The following is a 16,307-nucleotide window of genomic DNA, read 5'->3' on the forward strand; positions in this document are numbered from 1 at the left end:
TTTTAAACAATGACAATATCATTACACATCACAGTCCCCTTTCGATCTCTATGCATCATGTTTCAGTTCACTGTTTGGTCACAATCCGCCGCAGTGTGGTAACATCTACCATCAGACAACATTTGAATTACATGTGACCACCTGTGATCACAACAATGAGATATTCATTACTTCATGGCTTACCCCAGGATATTAATACAAAGAAGAATAGGACTGCTTCATGGTTTCATGCACAGCCAATCTTTCTGTGTTATATTTCAGAGGCCTTTTTAATCACTGTGGTAATTAGTTGTTACGAATAATTCTGAAGTGTGGTGCTAAAGGAACAATAACACTCAACAAGAGGTGTACTTTCAGAACTCTAATTAATCTTTCTCAAACTGACAAATTATTGTCACCCCTTGTGAATTATTTAAAAGGAAGTGGCTTCACTGGAAACCCGAGCATAATTAAATTGCAATAAAATAACATTAGTGCCGACAGGCCATTAGAAGGTGCTGTAATTGACTGCTCCAGGGGTCGTAGTTCAGCTTGCGAAGGTCGCCTGTCATGTCTGAGGCAGAGCCCTGGAAGCACTGGTTTCCCGACAGTAAACCACCTAGGTGTCCAGTTTCCTTTTACATGTCCAGTTCTGTCACTGTGTCTAAGAAAGTTAAACTTTATCGGATCTTGCCAGAGAATTGATTATCTGGATGCATTATATCAAATATATCTGTTGGAATTTAAGTATAGCTACAGGAAAAATAGTCTAAAATACTTTGAAGATCCATACAATAAAAATGAAAAGGATTCATATTGTGCAAACATTATAGAGCTAAACTGACCCTTACCCTCAATCTTAAAATATATGATATAACATCATCATGCAAAACAAATAGGCCTAAGTCATTTTTATTCATTAGTTAGGCCTACCCTGAATTTACCTTCAACGTGTGGATGAGGTTTCTTGGTCCCGTTAGGGGCTCAAACTCTGTTGCCATACGCCATCTAGTGGTTCCACGCGAAACACACATCACAAAAACACACTCACCAACTCATTATTATTTAATGACAATGAATGAAAATAACCTCATTAGATATTACATTTCACGGAATCATACGTTTGTAATAATGTACCGTAAAATAAAACTTGAAGCTCCCAATAATGGATTGATAGATTTGTATTTTCTCATTTTTGGCTTATAGTAGGCCTAACAAACCCAAATGTTGTTGCTTTACAATAGCCTTTTACAAAACGTCGCCCAGTTTTCATTAAAGGCACATACAGTTACCGTAAAATACATATGAGGCTATCACCTTTACCTGCAAGTCAGACGTATTTTAGTCCTGCACTCTATATATGGTCTGAACAGCTGCATGCATAATTATACATCCAACTAATTACTTTACATCATAACAACAACAATTAGACTTACAACAACACTGTTCCCTGCTAGGGCTAAATGGGTTCATGTCCCTGTGCCTTAGGCACGGTGTTCTTTACACAAAAAGTCACGCTCCCGTTACATGGCTCGAAGGAGTGTCATTGCACAGGATACAATGGCCTCACTCAAACTGGTCGTTTGTCACACTCTCTTCAATAGTTTTCCAACAACGTTGACACAAATGGAGCAACACGATCCTTGAACTTCATGGTTCTTAAAATATTCAACGCAATCAAACATGAATGAGTCAATCTAGCTATTTAAAGTAAAGTAATGCAATTGCTTTGGTCATGGAGAAGCTTCAACTAGCTCTGCATTCCATTTTATCCTAGACAGTCTAGAATGGGCTCACATAACCTACCGTATATATACTAGGACTAGGTTATCACATCAAACTGCATGCTATTCATTTTAAACTAGCTATTGTCTACCAAAGTAGGCTACATAACCTGATAGAGATAAAGACTCATTTGTATTGGTTTAACAGCTGTTGCCGTGATTGCAAAATACTGTGAAAATATCATTCATCCAGTTATTGACTATTAAATCGGTAATTCTAAATTCTTTCCTTGACTTTCTTTTTTTTTTTGCCGTCAAACAGAGAAAGCTATGTAGGAACTATTGAATGTGCCAGTCGGACCAATTACCTTGATGCACTCCTGAACTCTCACCCCAGCAGAATTTTCTTTTGTTTTGTTTTAGCTTGCGTTGTTTAAATGAATCAGCTGTATCGTCAGTGGTGTTCTCTGATTGACTATTTATTCATGACAGTTTGAAAAATGTTGTAGATGTTGACACACAGCAAAATGAAAACTTTGATTCAATAGGAAAACGAAGGATTCGGTACAATTTAGAATCCATGGGAAAATGCTGGGTTGTGTCGTCGGATGCATACTGTGTCATTTGCTTCGTTTAACTGATTCAGTATATGAAAAGGGGAGAAATCAATCAGCAACTAATACTAGACAGACTGGATTCTGATTTCGACGTCATATCACACCACTGTCTACTACAGGTAACAAATAAACTGTGTTATCTAGCTAGCTGTATACATTAGCAGATATTAGCTAGCAAGTTAGCTATAGCCTAATTCACAGCGAGAGAAGCTGGGTATAGATAGCTAGCTGACAGCTTTGTTTAACGTTAGCTGGTTAGCTAGCTAGCCCACAGAAGCCGTAACATAGCAACAGATGATGGCTTGTGTATACTTAGCTGTAATCAGCCAGTGCATGACCAGTTAAAACATTTGACCCTAAACTAAGTAGTTAGGTCATGCTGTGTTGTGCATTTGTTGGTCCGTTATTGGTCAGTCATGTCAACAGGTGAGCGATTGCCTAGTTTTGTGTGTAACTTTGCCATTATACTCCATGGTCAGTAACTGGAAAACAAGCTATCTGTCTAACGCTATTATCTAGCGATGTAGCATAGCTTACAGTTAATGACAGTTTAGATTGTTGTTGGAGATAGTTGTCAACGGTGCCACTCTATGAATGTCAACACTTAGAGACCTTTTTCGACGATTCTTCTTTCCCTTACACAGTTGGGTATATAGCCACCTTGGTAGTCAGCTCACTTAAAGCTGACAATAAAAGAAAGGTAGCTGAGCCCCTCCCGATTTTCCAATGGGTGACGACAAGCCGGAGACTTTAGATTTCGTGAAAGACTTCCAGGAGTACCTGAGTCAGCAGACGCAACATGTAAACATGATATCAGGGTCTGTCAGCTGCGTCAAAGACGAGCTCCCAGGAGGTAATGGTCATGTTATGGTAACTTCATTCTGTGCATTTCAACTTGTATGGTACCAGTAAGTTGAATGAACATAAATAGCAGTCGATGTTGTACACTGTGTATTTTCATTTTTTGATGTTTTCAAAAATGTGTCAATGCTGTCATGTAACGTCTTAAAATGTTCATAGACATCAGTCAGAATGGTCTGGACCATCCCTCGGTTGATATAACCTTGGATGACAGCTCAGGCATATTGGTGGATGGATTTGAAAGGACCTATGATGGCAAATTGAAATGTCGCTACTGCAACTATGCTACCAGAGGCACAGCCAGGCTTATTGAGCACATCCGCATCCATACAGGTGAGTGACTGAGAGCAGACAAATGGGCTACTTCAAGACATAGGCAGAACAAGATAACATCTAAAAGATGAGTAATTAGAAGGTGCAGATACTGGTTTTCATCACAGAAAGCAGCGCAAATTAGCTTAGACTTATAATTCGTCTCTTTCCTTATGTATTATATCATGTGGTTTGGACCTACCTTGTGTTAGATTTAGAAAGATTTAAGCTTGCAGTTAATGTTTTCTTTCGCCTGCAATTACCTATGTTTCTTTAAGAAGTGTAATTAACCTTGCCCATAATTCTGTTAATTCTGCAGGTGAGAAACCACACCGATGTCATCTGTGCCCTTTTGCCTCTGCATATGAGCGCCACCTAGAAGCCCACATGCGCTCTCATACGGGCGAGAAGCCCTACAAGTGTGAGCTGTGCTCTTTCCGCTGCAGCGACCGTAGCAACCTCTCTCACCACCGTCGGCGGCGCCACAAGCTGCTGCCCATGAAGGGCGCACGCTCCGCGCTCTCCCACCGCAAGGTGCTGAGCGTTCTGCAGAAGCGTGGCGCCTCACTAGGCTACGGCCGCCGCCTGCTCATCAACCTCAGCCCCCCCTCCATGGTCATGCAGAAGTCCGCTGTCGAGCAGCACCACCTGGCCGACTTTAGCCACGAGCTGCCTTCCCACTCCAGCCTGCACCAGGACTCCTACGACGGCCTGGACAAGGTGCAGCCAACTGACAGCAGTGGCGGCGGGGATGGGCACCGTGAGCCGCATGACCTGACGATGGACAACCCGCTCAACCAGCTCTCCACACTGGCCGGCCAGTTGGCCAGTCTGCCGCCAGACGCCCATGGCCCCCCGGAGTCGCCCGGGGCTGAGTCTCTGCCGGACGAGAAGCCGTCCTTCCTTGTGCAGCAGCAGCCGCCGGGGACTCCTGGGGCCGTGTCGGCCAGCATGGCCCAGGCCTCGTCCCCCATGAGCCCTGATCCCCGACCAGCTGCCCACAGCAGCTGCAGCCCCGGCGTGGGTCCCGGCAGCGAGAGAACCAGCACGCCCAGCGGCATCACTAGTCAGCCAGGCACCCCAACCCTGCAGCAGGACCCGCAAATGCTGCAGCACTGCCCTCACTGCCACATCTACTTCCCTGACAACATCCTCTTTACCATCCACATGGGCTGCCACGGCTACGAGAACCCATTCCAGTGCAACATCTGCGGGTACCGCTGCAGGAATCGCTACGACTTTGCCTGCCACTTTGCCCGGGGCCAGCACAAGGAGTGAGATGTGGCCGGCGACAGCTGCGTCTGTTGGGTGCCTTTCTCACAAGTACTGTCATTTTAGGTGTTGTGCCCAAAACATTCAGAAGCGGAGAGTTATATAGATCCGCTGTGAACCTCCTGTACTTTTTCAAATTGTTTTAAATGTAACCTGTTCTTTGTCACTTTTTATTTATATTTTTGAAGATTTTTATGAAGTTTTCCTTTACACAAAGGTGGATAAGATGATAAGCTTTTAGCAAAATACTCTATCATATCATGCCGATTTCAGTTTAGTGCTTCTAAGCTTCAGTGAATTTCTGTGTGTGCAGCACAACAGTTATGACAATGTAACTAAACAGTGCCTCCGATGTTTATGATTTCTGGTCGTTCCATTTCGTCATTACCCAGTAAGGCTCACCACAGTGTGTTGTGGACAGAAGATAACTTAAAAAAGAACTGTTGTATAATATTATGGTAAAAACAGTGCTTGGTACAGAGCTTGTATGGTCAAGTTCAGGTTGCTGTTTTTGTTTCCTTTGAGGATTTGGTGGAGTGGTCAGTAGTGTTAATCTGTTTTACATTTCAATAGGAAGAAAACTCAAGTGATGACGTCATGTGGATGTGATTTCAAATCCAGACCTTATTGTAAAGGTTGCCCCCACACCCCCCACTTCTTGTCCCTTATTATATAATATCTATTTGCCAAGTACTACCAGAGTTGCCACATGTTGATGTACATGTTAATATTAGTCTATTGTTTAGCAGATATATGATCTAAACACGTTTGTCCAAATTTCAAACAAATTAATCATGAGCATTGTGTTGAAAATATGGATGTTGAATGTCAATAAAGATACAATCTTGTTCAACTAACAGATATGGCACTTTTAGTGCAATTTTCAGTTAGGTGTCAGAAGCTATGTTGGTATTGTGTGGTTCTGTGCTAAGTGATAGATATTATGTCATGTTGAGGCCTTATTAGAGGAAGTCCACTGAAACATTTAAGTTGCACGCGCTAGTCTGAATATGTTGCACAGATGGAAGAGCAGAAGAAACTCTGGTAGAGACTATTAACTGGAGTCCAGACATTGAGAACGTACAATTTTGTATGTTGCTTTTTTGAAATGCTTTAATGTTTTGACTGAAGTACAATAATGCTAACATGCCATCAGGCCATCTGAATGACATGGTTAGAGATTATGGACACGACTGGTTGGTCATGGCTTGATGAGACGGTGTTGTTACTTCAGGCGTCAGCTAGCACCACATTCTCTTCCTGATGCTTTTCGATATCTAAACAAGGAAAAAAAGAGTCTGTCTAGCCAACATCTCATCATAAAGTGTGCATTTAAAAAACATGATATATTGTTGTTTACAGAGGATTTTGGGGCAATAAAGTCTTGTTTGACCAAAAGTTTCAGCAAGCCTTGTGGTACAGAAACATTGCTTTCTAATATTAATCAGCAGGTGTAATCGAGGGAATGATCAATGTAGATTTGGACCTCTGGCATGTCAAAGAATTCAGAGTAGAGAGAGAAGTTACAAGCAGAAAGGTTTGCTTTCAAATCCCTAGCTAGCCAGCCAATGTCACTAGCAAATTGTAGTTTTCATCTTGTCCTACAATGCAAAACAAAACCAATTCTTCCTGAGAGGAATGACTGCAGTTTCACTCTAACCTTTCAGCATGATAGGCCCCAGGACCACTGTGGTCATCTTGAGCTCAGAGTCCAGATCTCGAGTCTCGCGGGTGCGGCATCCCTGGCGACAGCGGGAGTTGTAGTCGTTCGCAGGGCAGATGAGCACCTTGCACTGCAAATACACAGAAGGGTGCGTGCGGAGGAACTTGAAAGCCCGGAAGCGGAAGCGTGCGTAACTTTGGTAGCCGCTCGCGTAGGAGTAGTATGTGCTTTCTCTTGGACACCTGGCAGAGAGGAAAATCGGCATGGCAGCATTAAGTGTTCTGTCACCACCATTGACCACCTTGGTCATAGAAAGGACACTACAGAGAAATGTTTACAAACTATTTCCAACTTTCCTACCCATTGGCCAGTAGATAATGGGAGCGTTGGTTATTGTAGTTAAGGGGGTTTGGTGAGGCCACACATGTGTCCAGGAAGAGGACGAGACTGTGGTCGTCCTTCCCTAGTCTGACTTGAACATACATGTACTCATAAAGAGAGACATAGTAGGGATCATTATAGATTTGCTGGTAGAAATTGGAAGAGGTGTAGAAGGCCATGGTGGTGTTGAAACGCCCAGTTCCGGTGACATTAAAATTCAGTCGATCATGTGCCACATACATAATCTGTGATATGGAATCCTTATCCATGTGACAGGCAACAGACAGGTAGAACTGAGGCAGATATGTGATCTCTGCAGAGTTATTTGGGTAGGTGCGAACATCATTATTGTATATCACCCTGCCATTTTGGATCTGAAATGGAAAAGAAGGGAATAGATGTGGTCAGCAAATGCCCATCAGCGTGGCTTATCTCAATCCACGGATAGATTTTCACCTAAATGTATTTTGTATGCTGTGTACAATGTCAGTGTGAAGGCAGACACAAACTTTTATGAAAATACTGTCTCCATAGCAATATGCAATGTTCCGTGCACTTGTAACTCTGTAACCAGGACTATGTTTCACATGCAAGGCAGTATCAAATGAAGAATAGACCTTCACAGTTGCTCCACGTAATGAATGTAAAGGACAGTAAAGACCTTTCTTTTTAGGAGTGGATGAAGCCTCAGCAATGTTTTCATCCATATAATGAGTAATTAACCTTGCTGTTTAATGACATCTTCTTTAATGGTGCACAGAGGACATTTAAACTCTTGCCTGTTTACGGCCTAACTTATTTGTGATAATAGGTGTCTGTACTCGGTACCTTTCTTGTAGTTCCACAACGATTCAGCGGGAATCTGAATATCACCTCGTAACTGTTGATGGATGGTCGGCAGTACGGGTCATTGACATAAAGATCATTACCACTGAATCCCTCAGAGCTTAGGAAGGATCTGGAAACGGTAATGGTCATGTTGTCCAACGAACATTCAACACGGCCTGACAAAAAATATAAATATTAATTTAAGATTAATACCCTATCATTCCTCCCTACAAAAACATGTGTTCCACAAAATCTCTTGAAAAAAAGGAGCTAGTTTTTTTTATGGGTAGTTTTTTTACCCACATTGGTAACATATCCTGAACAATGATGGATGCTGGATGGCCCTTAATAATTTTTGCATTTTGCAATGCATGACTGATTGATGGGATAACCACCTGAGGTGTGTCTCTGTGCAGTCTGCAAATAAGCATTACCCTGTTAGAGTTACCTTTACTGGCTGACAGCGAGCTAATGAATTCTGCCCTGAAGCCACGCCTCCCTCCTGAACTGTCGCTTTTGAAAACCACGGTCATGTCGCTGGAGGAAGAGTGGAAGGTATCCAGAGAGGAGTTGTGGCAGAGATTACCCAGCTGACTGTTGTATATCGAGGGGCCGTCATACACGGTGATGTAGTCACAGTTACAGCAGCGATCCAGCCTGAGGAAAACAGAGAGAGGTGAATTAAGTGAATGAAGAACCCTACCTCTGTGTCATCAGCTTCTGTGAACATCATTCTTTTTGGGACATAGACTCAGACTTTAACCAGCATAGGCACAACAGATGAGATTTAAACTGAGGAAAATACAAAGACTGATATCCTCACTCACTCCAGGTCTGCAAATGTCAGGAGGATCCTCTGCCCAGACGGAGCGGACAGCCTCCACACACAGTGGGCATTTTCATGGTAGTAGTTTGGATAGTAGGGGCTGGAGAAAGATCCAGAACCACTAAGGTACCCACCACATGGAGGATAGGTTACTAAAAGTAAAGCAACAAGCCGATGTATGATGGTTAATCATTAAGCCCACATGCCTTAGTAAGGAAATGCCTATGCCACATCAACAATGAGGTTCTATGCTCTACACATTGTCACTGATTTATTATGTGAAGGGAGGGGGAAATAATTACATGTAATACCTGTCGTAGCCTCCTGTGTTGTTTGATAGCAGTAGTCTTAGGAAACACACACACAGGCACACACACACACACACACAAAGAGCAAGAGAGAGGTTAAGTTCAGAGCATTATTGTATGTATTGCTTCAAAGCAGTTTTATTTGACAGATGTTTAACTTACCATTGTAGTCACTACAGCAGTTCCCATAACGCTGACAGGAACTTGTGCAGGAGCAGCTACCAAAGTTGTAGCCACAATTGTACCTACATGAGTAGTAACTACCTACAAGACAAAACAATTGCCAAAATTATAAAATTAAACTTAAAATGAAACAATATTATTTAAACATTAAAATAGGGGTAATACTTGTCTTGGGTGTGGATGTCGTTGCACCAGTACAGTAGCCTTGATAACGTCAAAGATAGAGAGATAGAAAAAAAGAGAGAAAGATTATTGTCAGTTTTATATAAATAACTAGCAAGAAGATGATATCTTGAAACTTGTTTCTCTTACCATAATAGTCATGGCAACAGTTTCCATAGCGCTGACAGGAACTTGCGCAGGAACAGCTGCCAAAGTTGTAGCCACAGTTGTACCTACAGGAGTACCTATCTACAATGCAGGAGATCACATCACAGAAAATACCCATTTATGCACAGTTTGGTTTGTCTGAGCCCATATTACATAATACATTTCATCTCTCGTTTATTTGTGATTTAATTGTTGATTTGCCGAAACATATTGCACGCAGTGTTGTAAACTAAGGCTGTTGCTATAGTTATATGCCGGATGGGCCAACTGGATAAAAAGGAAGGAAGATAAAATTTAAAAAAGTGATAGGCAGATTGAAAGCAAGAAGGTCAAAGTGCAGAAGAAAAAAAATTAGGGAAGAAAGATAGCAGGGCAAATATTGATCTGTGTACCCAGGTAATAATTCCCTGGAGGGATAGATGAAGTTATTTTTTAAAGAGGACCTATTATGTTCATTTTCAACTTTCATAATTCTCTTAATGGGGTCTACTAGAAAAAATGTACATGCTTCAATGTTTCCAAAAACATTATTTTTCTCATATTTTCTCATCTTTACATCCTGTCACCCTCTGTCTGTCTGTAAGAGCTCCTGTGTCTTTAAGCCCCCCTCCCTAGGAGCCCAATGTGCTTTGATTGGTCAGCTAGGTGTACAATATGGATTGTATTACGGGATTGCGTCATCAAGGGAACTTCAACAAGGCATTTAAGGCAGCTAGAAGAAAGTGCTTTCTGTGGGAGAGAGTAACTCCCTCTGGCGTGTAATCTGGGATTTGTAGTTTTGCAGACCATTTACATGTACAGAGAGGTATATAACAAACTAAATGAAATAGAAAAAAACGGGGAAAAACACAAGAGGCCCTCTTTAAGGAGTTGCAGATTCCTGTTAATATGAACAAAATGTTTAATAATTAAACAAAATGAAGGAGATGTACAAAAACTGTCACTAGATTACACGCCAGAGGGAAATTACTATAATCATATGAAATATGATAAATTACTATAATCATATGAAATATTGAAATATGATTATATATTTCTACATAATATTTAATAGAAATGTTCATCTGTGGCACCTGAAATGTTTACTGAAGTAATGCTTTTTCATATCTGTGCTGTATTTCTACACTTTTAGTGACTTACCCTTATAAGAGTACTCAGCATAGAATCCTGAGCTAGTTCCAATGGAGTCAGTTTTGAAAACGACTGTCATATCATTTCCGGTGGAATTGACCACAATGTTGTTTCGATTACCGCACATTTTTGCGAGGAGTGGGGAGGAGGTTGTAGGGCCGTTATAGACACTGACGGCATCATAGCCACAGTTTTGATGATTCTCCAAGCTGTGTACAGGTTCAAAGGAGAGGAAAAAGTCACAAATCGGTGATAAGGCTGTACTTTAGATGACCAATGGCACTCACTTTTAAGAAATATGGAGGAATAGGACATGGTAGAAATACTTTTGAAAGTAAAAAACAATGGGGAATGAAAATAAGATAACTTTTATTTAAAATCAGTACTGTCACCTACACTAATATCCCAATATTCCACTAATATTTTAAAGTATTGTTATCAATTACCTTACAGGACGGTGTAATATTCCACTAAACAGTACTCATTCCAAAATTATGAATAACAGTCAAAATAAACTTTCCTTTGCATTTGATATGCAACATTGCAAATGTAAAAGCTTTCACCTGAGGTTATGGAAATTGATAGTTATGACACCATTGCCGATGGCCATGATTCGCCATGTGCAGTTAATGTTGTTGGGGTAGTGGTGAGCAGGGGCGAATCTAGGTTCCGACTTTTGGGGGGGCTAAGCCCCTAGAGAAATCCTATTCTTTTTCCTGTAACCCAACAGAACTAGGGGGGTCTGGGGGCATGCTCCCCCAGAAGATTTTTTTTGAAAATATTCTTTTAAATAGTGTCCTCTAGTGGGTTTTAGGTGAGAAATTAACAAATTTAGATTTAAAATATGGCACAACAACATATTGAAGACATCTGCTGAGAGGTGCTTATTATACTGTAGCATAATCATTTAATGAAAAGAGACAGATTATTGCAGTTGTAGCTCAGATTTACGATGGGGCAGCTTTAATGGGCGGGCCTTGTTGGGTGTGTGTATTTACGATGAAACGTACCGTTGTGATAAAGGCAGTCCGAGTACTTTTCTCCGGCGCTTTCTCCTTCCAATCCTCAGTATAATTCAAACTATTAACATGGGGCGGCATCAACGGTTAACGTTGTAGGCTGGAATTCACTAGTTATATCTGGCTGAGCTACTGAGTAGCTAGCATACCCACAGGATCAATGAACCGGCATGATCAAAAGAGCCACGACATCTATAATAAATCCGCAATGATTTAACCATTTCGTTTAGTTTACCATTTTAAACTTAATGCGCTATATATACCTTTGTATCGAGCAGCTGATTATGGCAACTTTCACAGCTTTTTTCCAGCTTGAGTCGGACAGTCGCTCCCAGTCTGTTTATTTGACGTTGTCTTGTCACCGTCTGTCTGCACGCTCTGTCTCACTCACTCACGCACGCAGGCACGCACGACCAAACGAGGTGTGCGCTTGCCACACAACAGCCTCAAACAGGCAGGAGTCCTGTGCAACTCGAGACTATTTAATTTCTAACTCTAAAAATGAAACTTTTACGTTCACAAAATCGGTTGATAGGTGTGAGTTTGACGATCTCAGAATAAAAAAAATTAAACCATTTTTGTTTGGGGGGGCTAATGAAACTTTGGGGGGGGCTCCAGCCCCCCCAAAATGGGGCTAGATCCGCCCCTGGTGGTGAGGATAGTTGAGGCTGAAAAACTCTCCTCGAGATTGGGTTAAGTACCCACCGCAAGATTTTGTGACTGAAAAAGACAGCAAAAAGAAAACATTAACATAGACATTGAATTGAAAAAGTAACATATTTTGATCCCAGGCCAATTCTCAGAATGAAGTGTCAAGAAACCTTATACCTTTCCTTACTTCTGTCTTTTTTCCTTACTTACTACTTAAACCTTTCCTCCCTTCCTTACTAAACTATAGTCAAAGTAAATGATGAAAGATACGAAGAAAGAGACAGAGATAGAAAGAGGTAGCACAGATACGTATTTAGATAGATAGATGTTGTTTCTAACACAGTTTAGTTGGCATAATGTTGTAGAGCTGTCAAATAGAAATGGAATGAAACTGTCAAATAGAAATGGAATGAAACTGTAAAATAGAAATGGAACGAAACCATTGACACTCACTCCCATCAGCATCAGTAGTCAAATTGCGCACAGTTGTCGTGTGCCCTGAAAGTTCACACAGAAGTGTTACTGGTGATACGTCCTCTACGGAAGACTATAGTCACATTTCCTCAGAAGAAGGAAAACCGCATTTACCCCTAGGAGAAGGAAAAAGCGTTGTATCTGACAGATATCACATTTAGTAAATGATTTGGTGGCCTAAAGGAAGGTGGGTTTACCCTTACACAAAAGCGGGCACTGAGTCAGTTACGTCTCTGTAATTTGTATCTCTACCGATAAAGCAATGTAAGTATTATAGACATATATACACTACATGAGACAAATCAGTGTATTTTGCCTTCTATCAATAAGGAAAATTAAGAACATAGTTAACATAACAACACAAATAAGAATGAGGGAACATACCTTGAGCACTGACCACAGTAGCAAAGGAACAGAGCAGAAGGATCACTGATCTCATCTCCATGTTTCTCCTCAGCTCAGATGTGTCCTGAAGGCCCCTGTGTCAGGCCTTATATGCCCAGCTTCATACCTCAAGGGCATAACCCATCCTTCTGGCAGTCATAAACCCACGGACTATGACATGGGCAAAACTGTGTGAGCCATTTATTGTGGGAAATTCACATGTGCTGCATTGAAGTAAAGCAATGAACTGTGTAAGAGATAAGGCATCCGCAAATGTTTAGACATGATGGGATGGGAAAGAGCAGGGGAGAGGGGTATAAAGTTGGTAAAATTGAACCTCTTAGACAAATATTATTTTACAATTCAAGTTTTATCAAGTTCAAACATATTCACAGTTGTAAAAAAAAAAAATGGTTCTGTGTTTTGCCAAGTATGCTGTTGCTGCTGTATTTCACACGGACTCCATAAGTGTGCGACTGATCAAACGGTGTGAAGAAAGGAGCGATTAACTAAGTTTAATATTTTATTCACTACAATATAAAACTATCTGTGTGAGGATCTCTACCCTATGTCTGTTTGGTGCTGCAGCTGACTCCATAAGTGCGAACTGATCAAACGGAGTGAAGAAAGAAAAGGATGAACTAAGTTTAACATTTTATATTAAAGTAAAGTAAAGTAAAGAGGTATTTGTACGCTATTGAAAAGCAGCATTGGTATCAGTTAATCCAATTCCCTAACAGATCCCAGCATCAATGCCACAGTCTTAATATTTTACTGTTTCCCTCTCAGCTCTTCCCTGTTGGTCAGGCTGCTTTTCTCCCTGCCTTCAGCAACACAGATATCTATGGCATTCAACAACACTATCTCTCTGCAGCCTTCAGCAACACAGATATCTCTGCATGGCATTCAACAACACTATCTCTCTGCAGCCTTCAGCAACACAGATATCTCTGCATGGCATTCAACAACACTATCTCTCTGCATGGCATTGACCATAGCTGTTGCAGCCCGTCTCCATCCTCTGTCGCATACAGCTCTCCAGCTTGTGCTGTGTGTGTACCATTGTGCAGTGTTGCGTCAGTGTTCTCCAGCCTGTGCGTGTACCATTGTGTCAGTGTTGCGTCAGTGTTCTCCAGCCTGTGCGTGTACCATTGTGTCAGTGTTGCGTCAGTGTTCTCCAGCCTGTGCGTGTGCCATTGTGTCAGTGTTGTGTCAGTGTTCTCCAGCCTGTGCGTGTACCATTGTGTCAGTGTTGCGTCGTGTAGGAGTTCGTCTGTGTTTCCTGATGTGACAGGACGGGACAAATCTGTGCCTCGTTTCCCGAACGCGCACTTAGCCTAAAAAGCACTTGAAATCGCTCGTAAGAGGATTCCTACGTTGCAGACGGGTTTCCCAACGCCACACTTAGCTTAAGTGTATCTTTCATTGAGAGGAATTCTACGTGTGGTCAGGACCAGTAGTAACTTCACACTTAGCGATGTAATCCACCAGGGGCGTCGTTCGACCGTCGTTCGGAAGAAACGGGAATTAAAAAAAAAAAAACATGGCTACTTGAAGCGAGGAATATTTTACATGAATAAAGCTATCTACACAACTTTTTATATGTTTATAATGACTCGGTTTGATCGGAAATGTGCTACGCGACCAATGCAGAGTATTTAGGTCTTGACTGAAGCTTTCAAACAGTAGTTTGATGGCACATTTAGCGCTTATGCCACCACTCCATTGGCTTATATGGTAGCTTCTAGCTAGATGGTTGTATATTATGTAGAAGAAATCCAAACGATGTTTCTGTGTATAGCACATCATGAGAATGTCATTGTTTCACCTGCCTATTCCCATCAAAATAGAAATAAAGAATATTGAGTATTTGAAAATAAAGATTAGGCTATACAAAACTAGTGCATTGCCCGTAGGAATTATGCATTCTGTAGTGTTAGCAGACGTAGGGCTGTTGGGTAGTGTAATGGCAAGACATATTTGCACTCCACATAGGTACAGGTTACACTGAAGTATTATTGTGATGCATGTTTCCTTTTCATTAAGAAATGTGTTAATGGTAGCCTTTTTGGAGAGTTACCAACAAATAAAGTTTGAGATTATGTAGTGGATGCAGTTGAATATACTGTAGATGTCAACGTTGCTGTCTAAACTATAAACTAAATGTCATAAAGAAAGACATTATTTAAAATGAAGTTATGGTTGAAATAGGATCACTTCTTTATTGTAAGGGTAAGTGTAGGGCAAGAATGGTCATGCAGTTGGACTCAAATGTAGGTTAATTTTATTGAATGTATGTAGCCTACTGTACTGTATGACTTTGATGATGCTAGCTTTGACAGCCCACTCTCAGACAGATCGTAATAAATGTCCTTACAATGGGAACACAGTTTAAATAGGCTTCTCTGCTGGAGATGGCGTTACTATCCCCGCCCCGAATTTAGTGCACATTGCACGTTCGATGCACGCATAGGCTAGCTAATTTCACAGCAATTAACGTAAACAGCTCCTAAGAGCTACTTAAGAACTCGTGCACGTTGCGCTCGTGCACCTGACTTTAAGTTGATGGTTGGGAAACGCACGTAAATACAAAGTGCTACTTAGTGTACGATGTCGCGAAAATCCACGTAGGCCGTTAAGATACATCGTTATCGGGAAACGAGGCCCTGTTTTGCAACACTCAGTCGCTTAAGCACCTTGTTTGCTAGCCAGTAGGATCATTTTAACTGTGGCTTGGATTTTTAAGGATTTAGGGAATAATTATTTCCCAACACCGATATAAACCGATGTCATCAGTGACCTCTAGGTGATTCCCCATGTGAAGCTAGCTGCTGCTGATTACAATATGACGAGCACTTCTGCACTTGCATATAGCAATGCCTTGAATACAGAAGATGCCATTCCCTCCTTTAAGTGTAGAAAACTGAAGGCTTCCTGGGCAGCCTTGTCCCGTGGTGTGGTTGAGCAAGAGCACATTTTGACTACACCCTCCCATCTTTCGTGTATTGTGAGTATCAGTCAATGAATATACCCCCCTCTTTCGCCGGGCCGGTGTTGTACCCGATTCAGCACCCCCGTCAGAATATGCACCCCCTTGACGCACCACTCGCAGTTCGCCTAAACAAACGCAGGGAAAAATACTATACTACGATTTCATTATTTGTGAAAGAGATGGAAGAGAAGAACACAAGTGATTACAGTCTTTAGAACTGTTCTAAAGAGTACAAACAACCGATGTTTTTCTATGCACCCCCTTGACGCACCACTCGCTTGATCGGAAAGGAAAGCAGTTCGCCTAAATAAACGCATGGAAAAATACTATAGCCTACTACGATTTCATTATTTGTGAAAGAGATGGAAGAGA

General features: G+C 41.5%; 1 protein-coding gene across 1 annotated transcript; it reads left to right on the forward strand.

Annotated features, from left to right (window-relative positions):
• The first annotated feature begins 2,267 nt into the window (after positions 1-2,267).
• Positions 2,268-5,568, forward strand: ikzf5 (IKAROS family zinc finger 5). Its single transcript, XM_080848432.1, has 4 exons — positions 2,268-2,439; positions 2,965-3,173; positions 3,341-3,514; positions 3,813-5,568. The coding sequence occupies exons 2-4, from the start codon at positions 3,047-3,049 to the stop codon at positions 4,769-4,771; spliced, it is 1,260 nt and encodes a 419-aa protein (XP_080704558.1). The 5' UTR covers positions 2,268-2,439; positions 2,965-3,046; the 3' UTR covers positions 4,772-5,568.
• Positions 5,569-16,307: the final 10,739 nt, after the last annotated feature.

This window comes from Sprattus sprattus, assembly GCF_963457725.1.
Source record: "Sprattus sprattus genome assembly, chromosome: 12".
Lineage (NCBI taxonomy): Eukaryota > Metazoa > Chordata > Actinopteri > Clupeiformes > Clupeidae > Sprattus > Sprattus sprattus.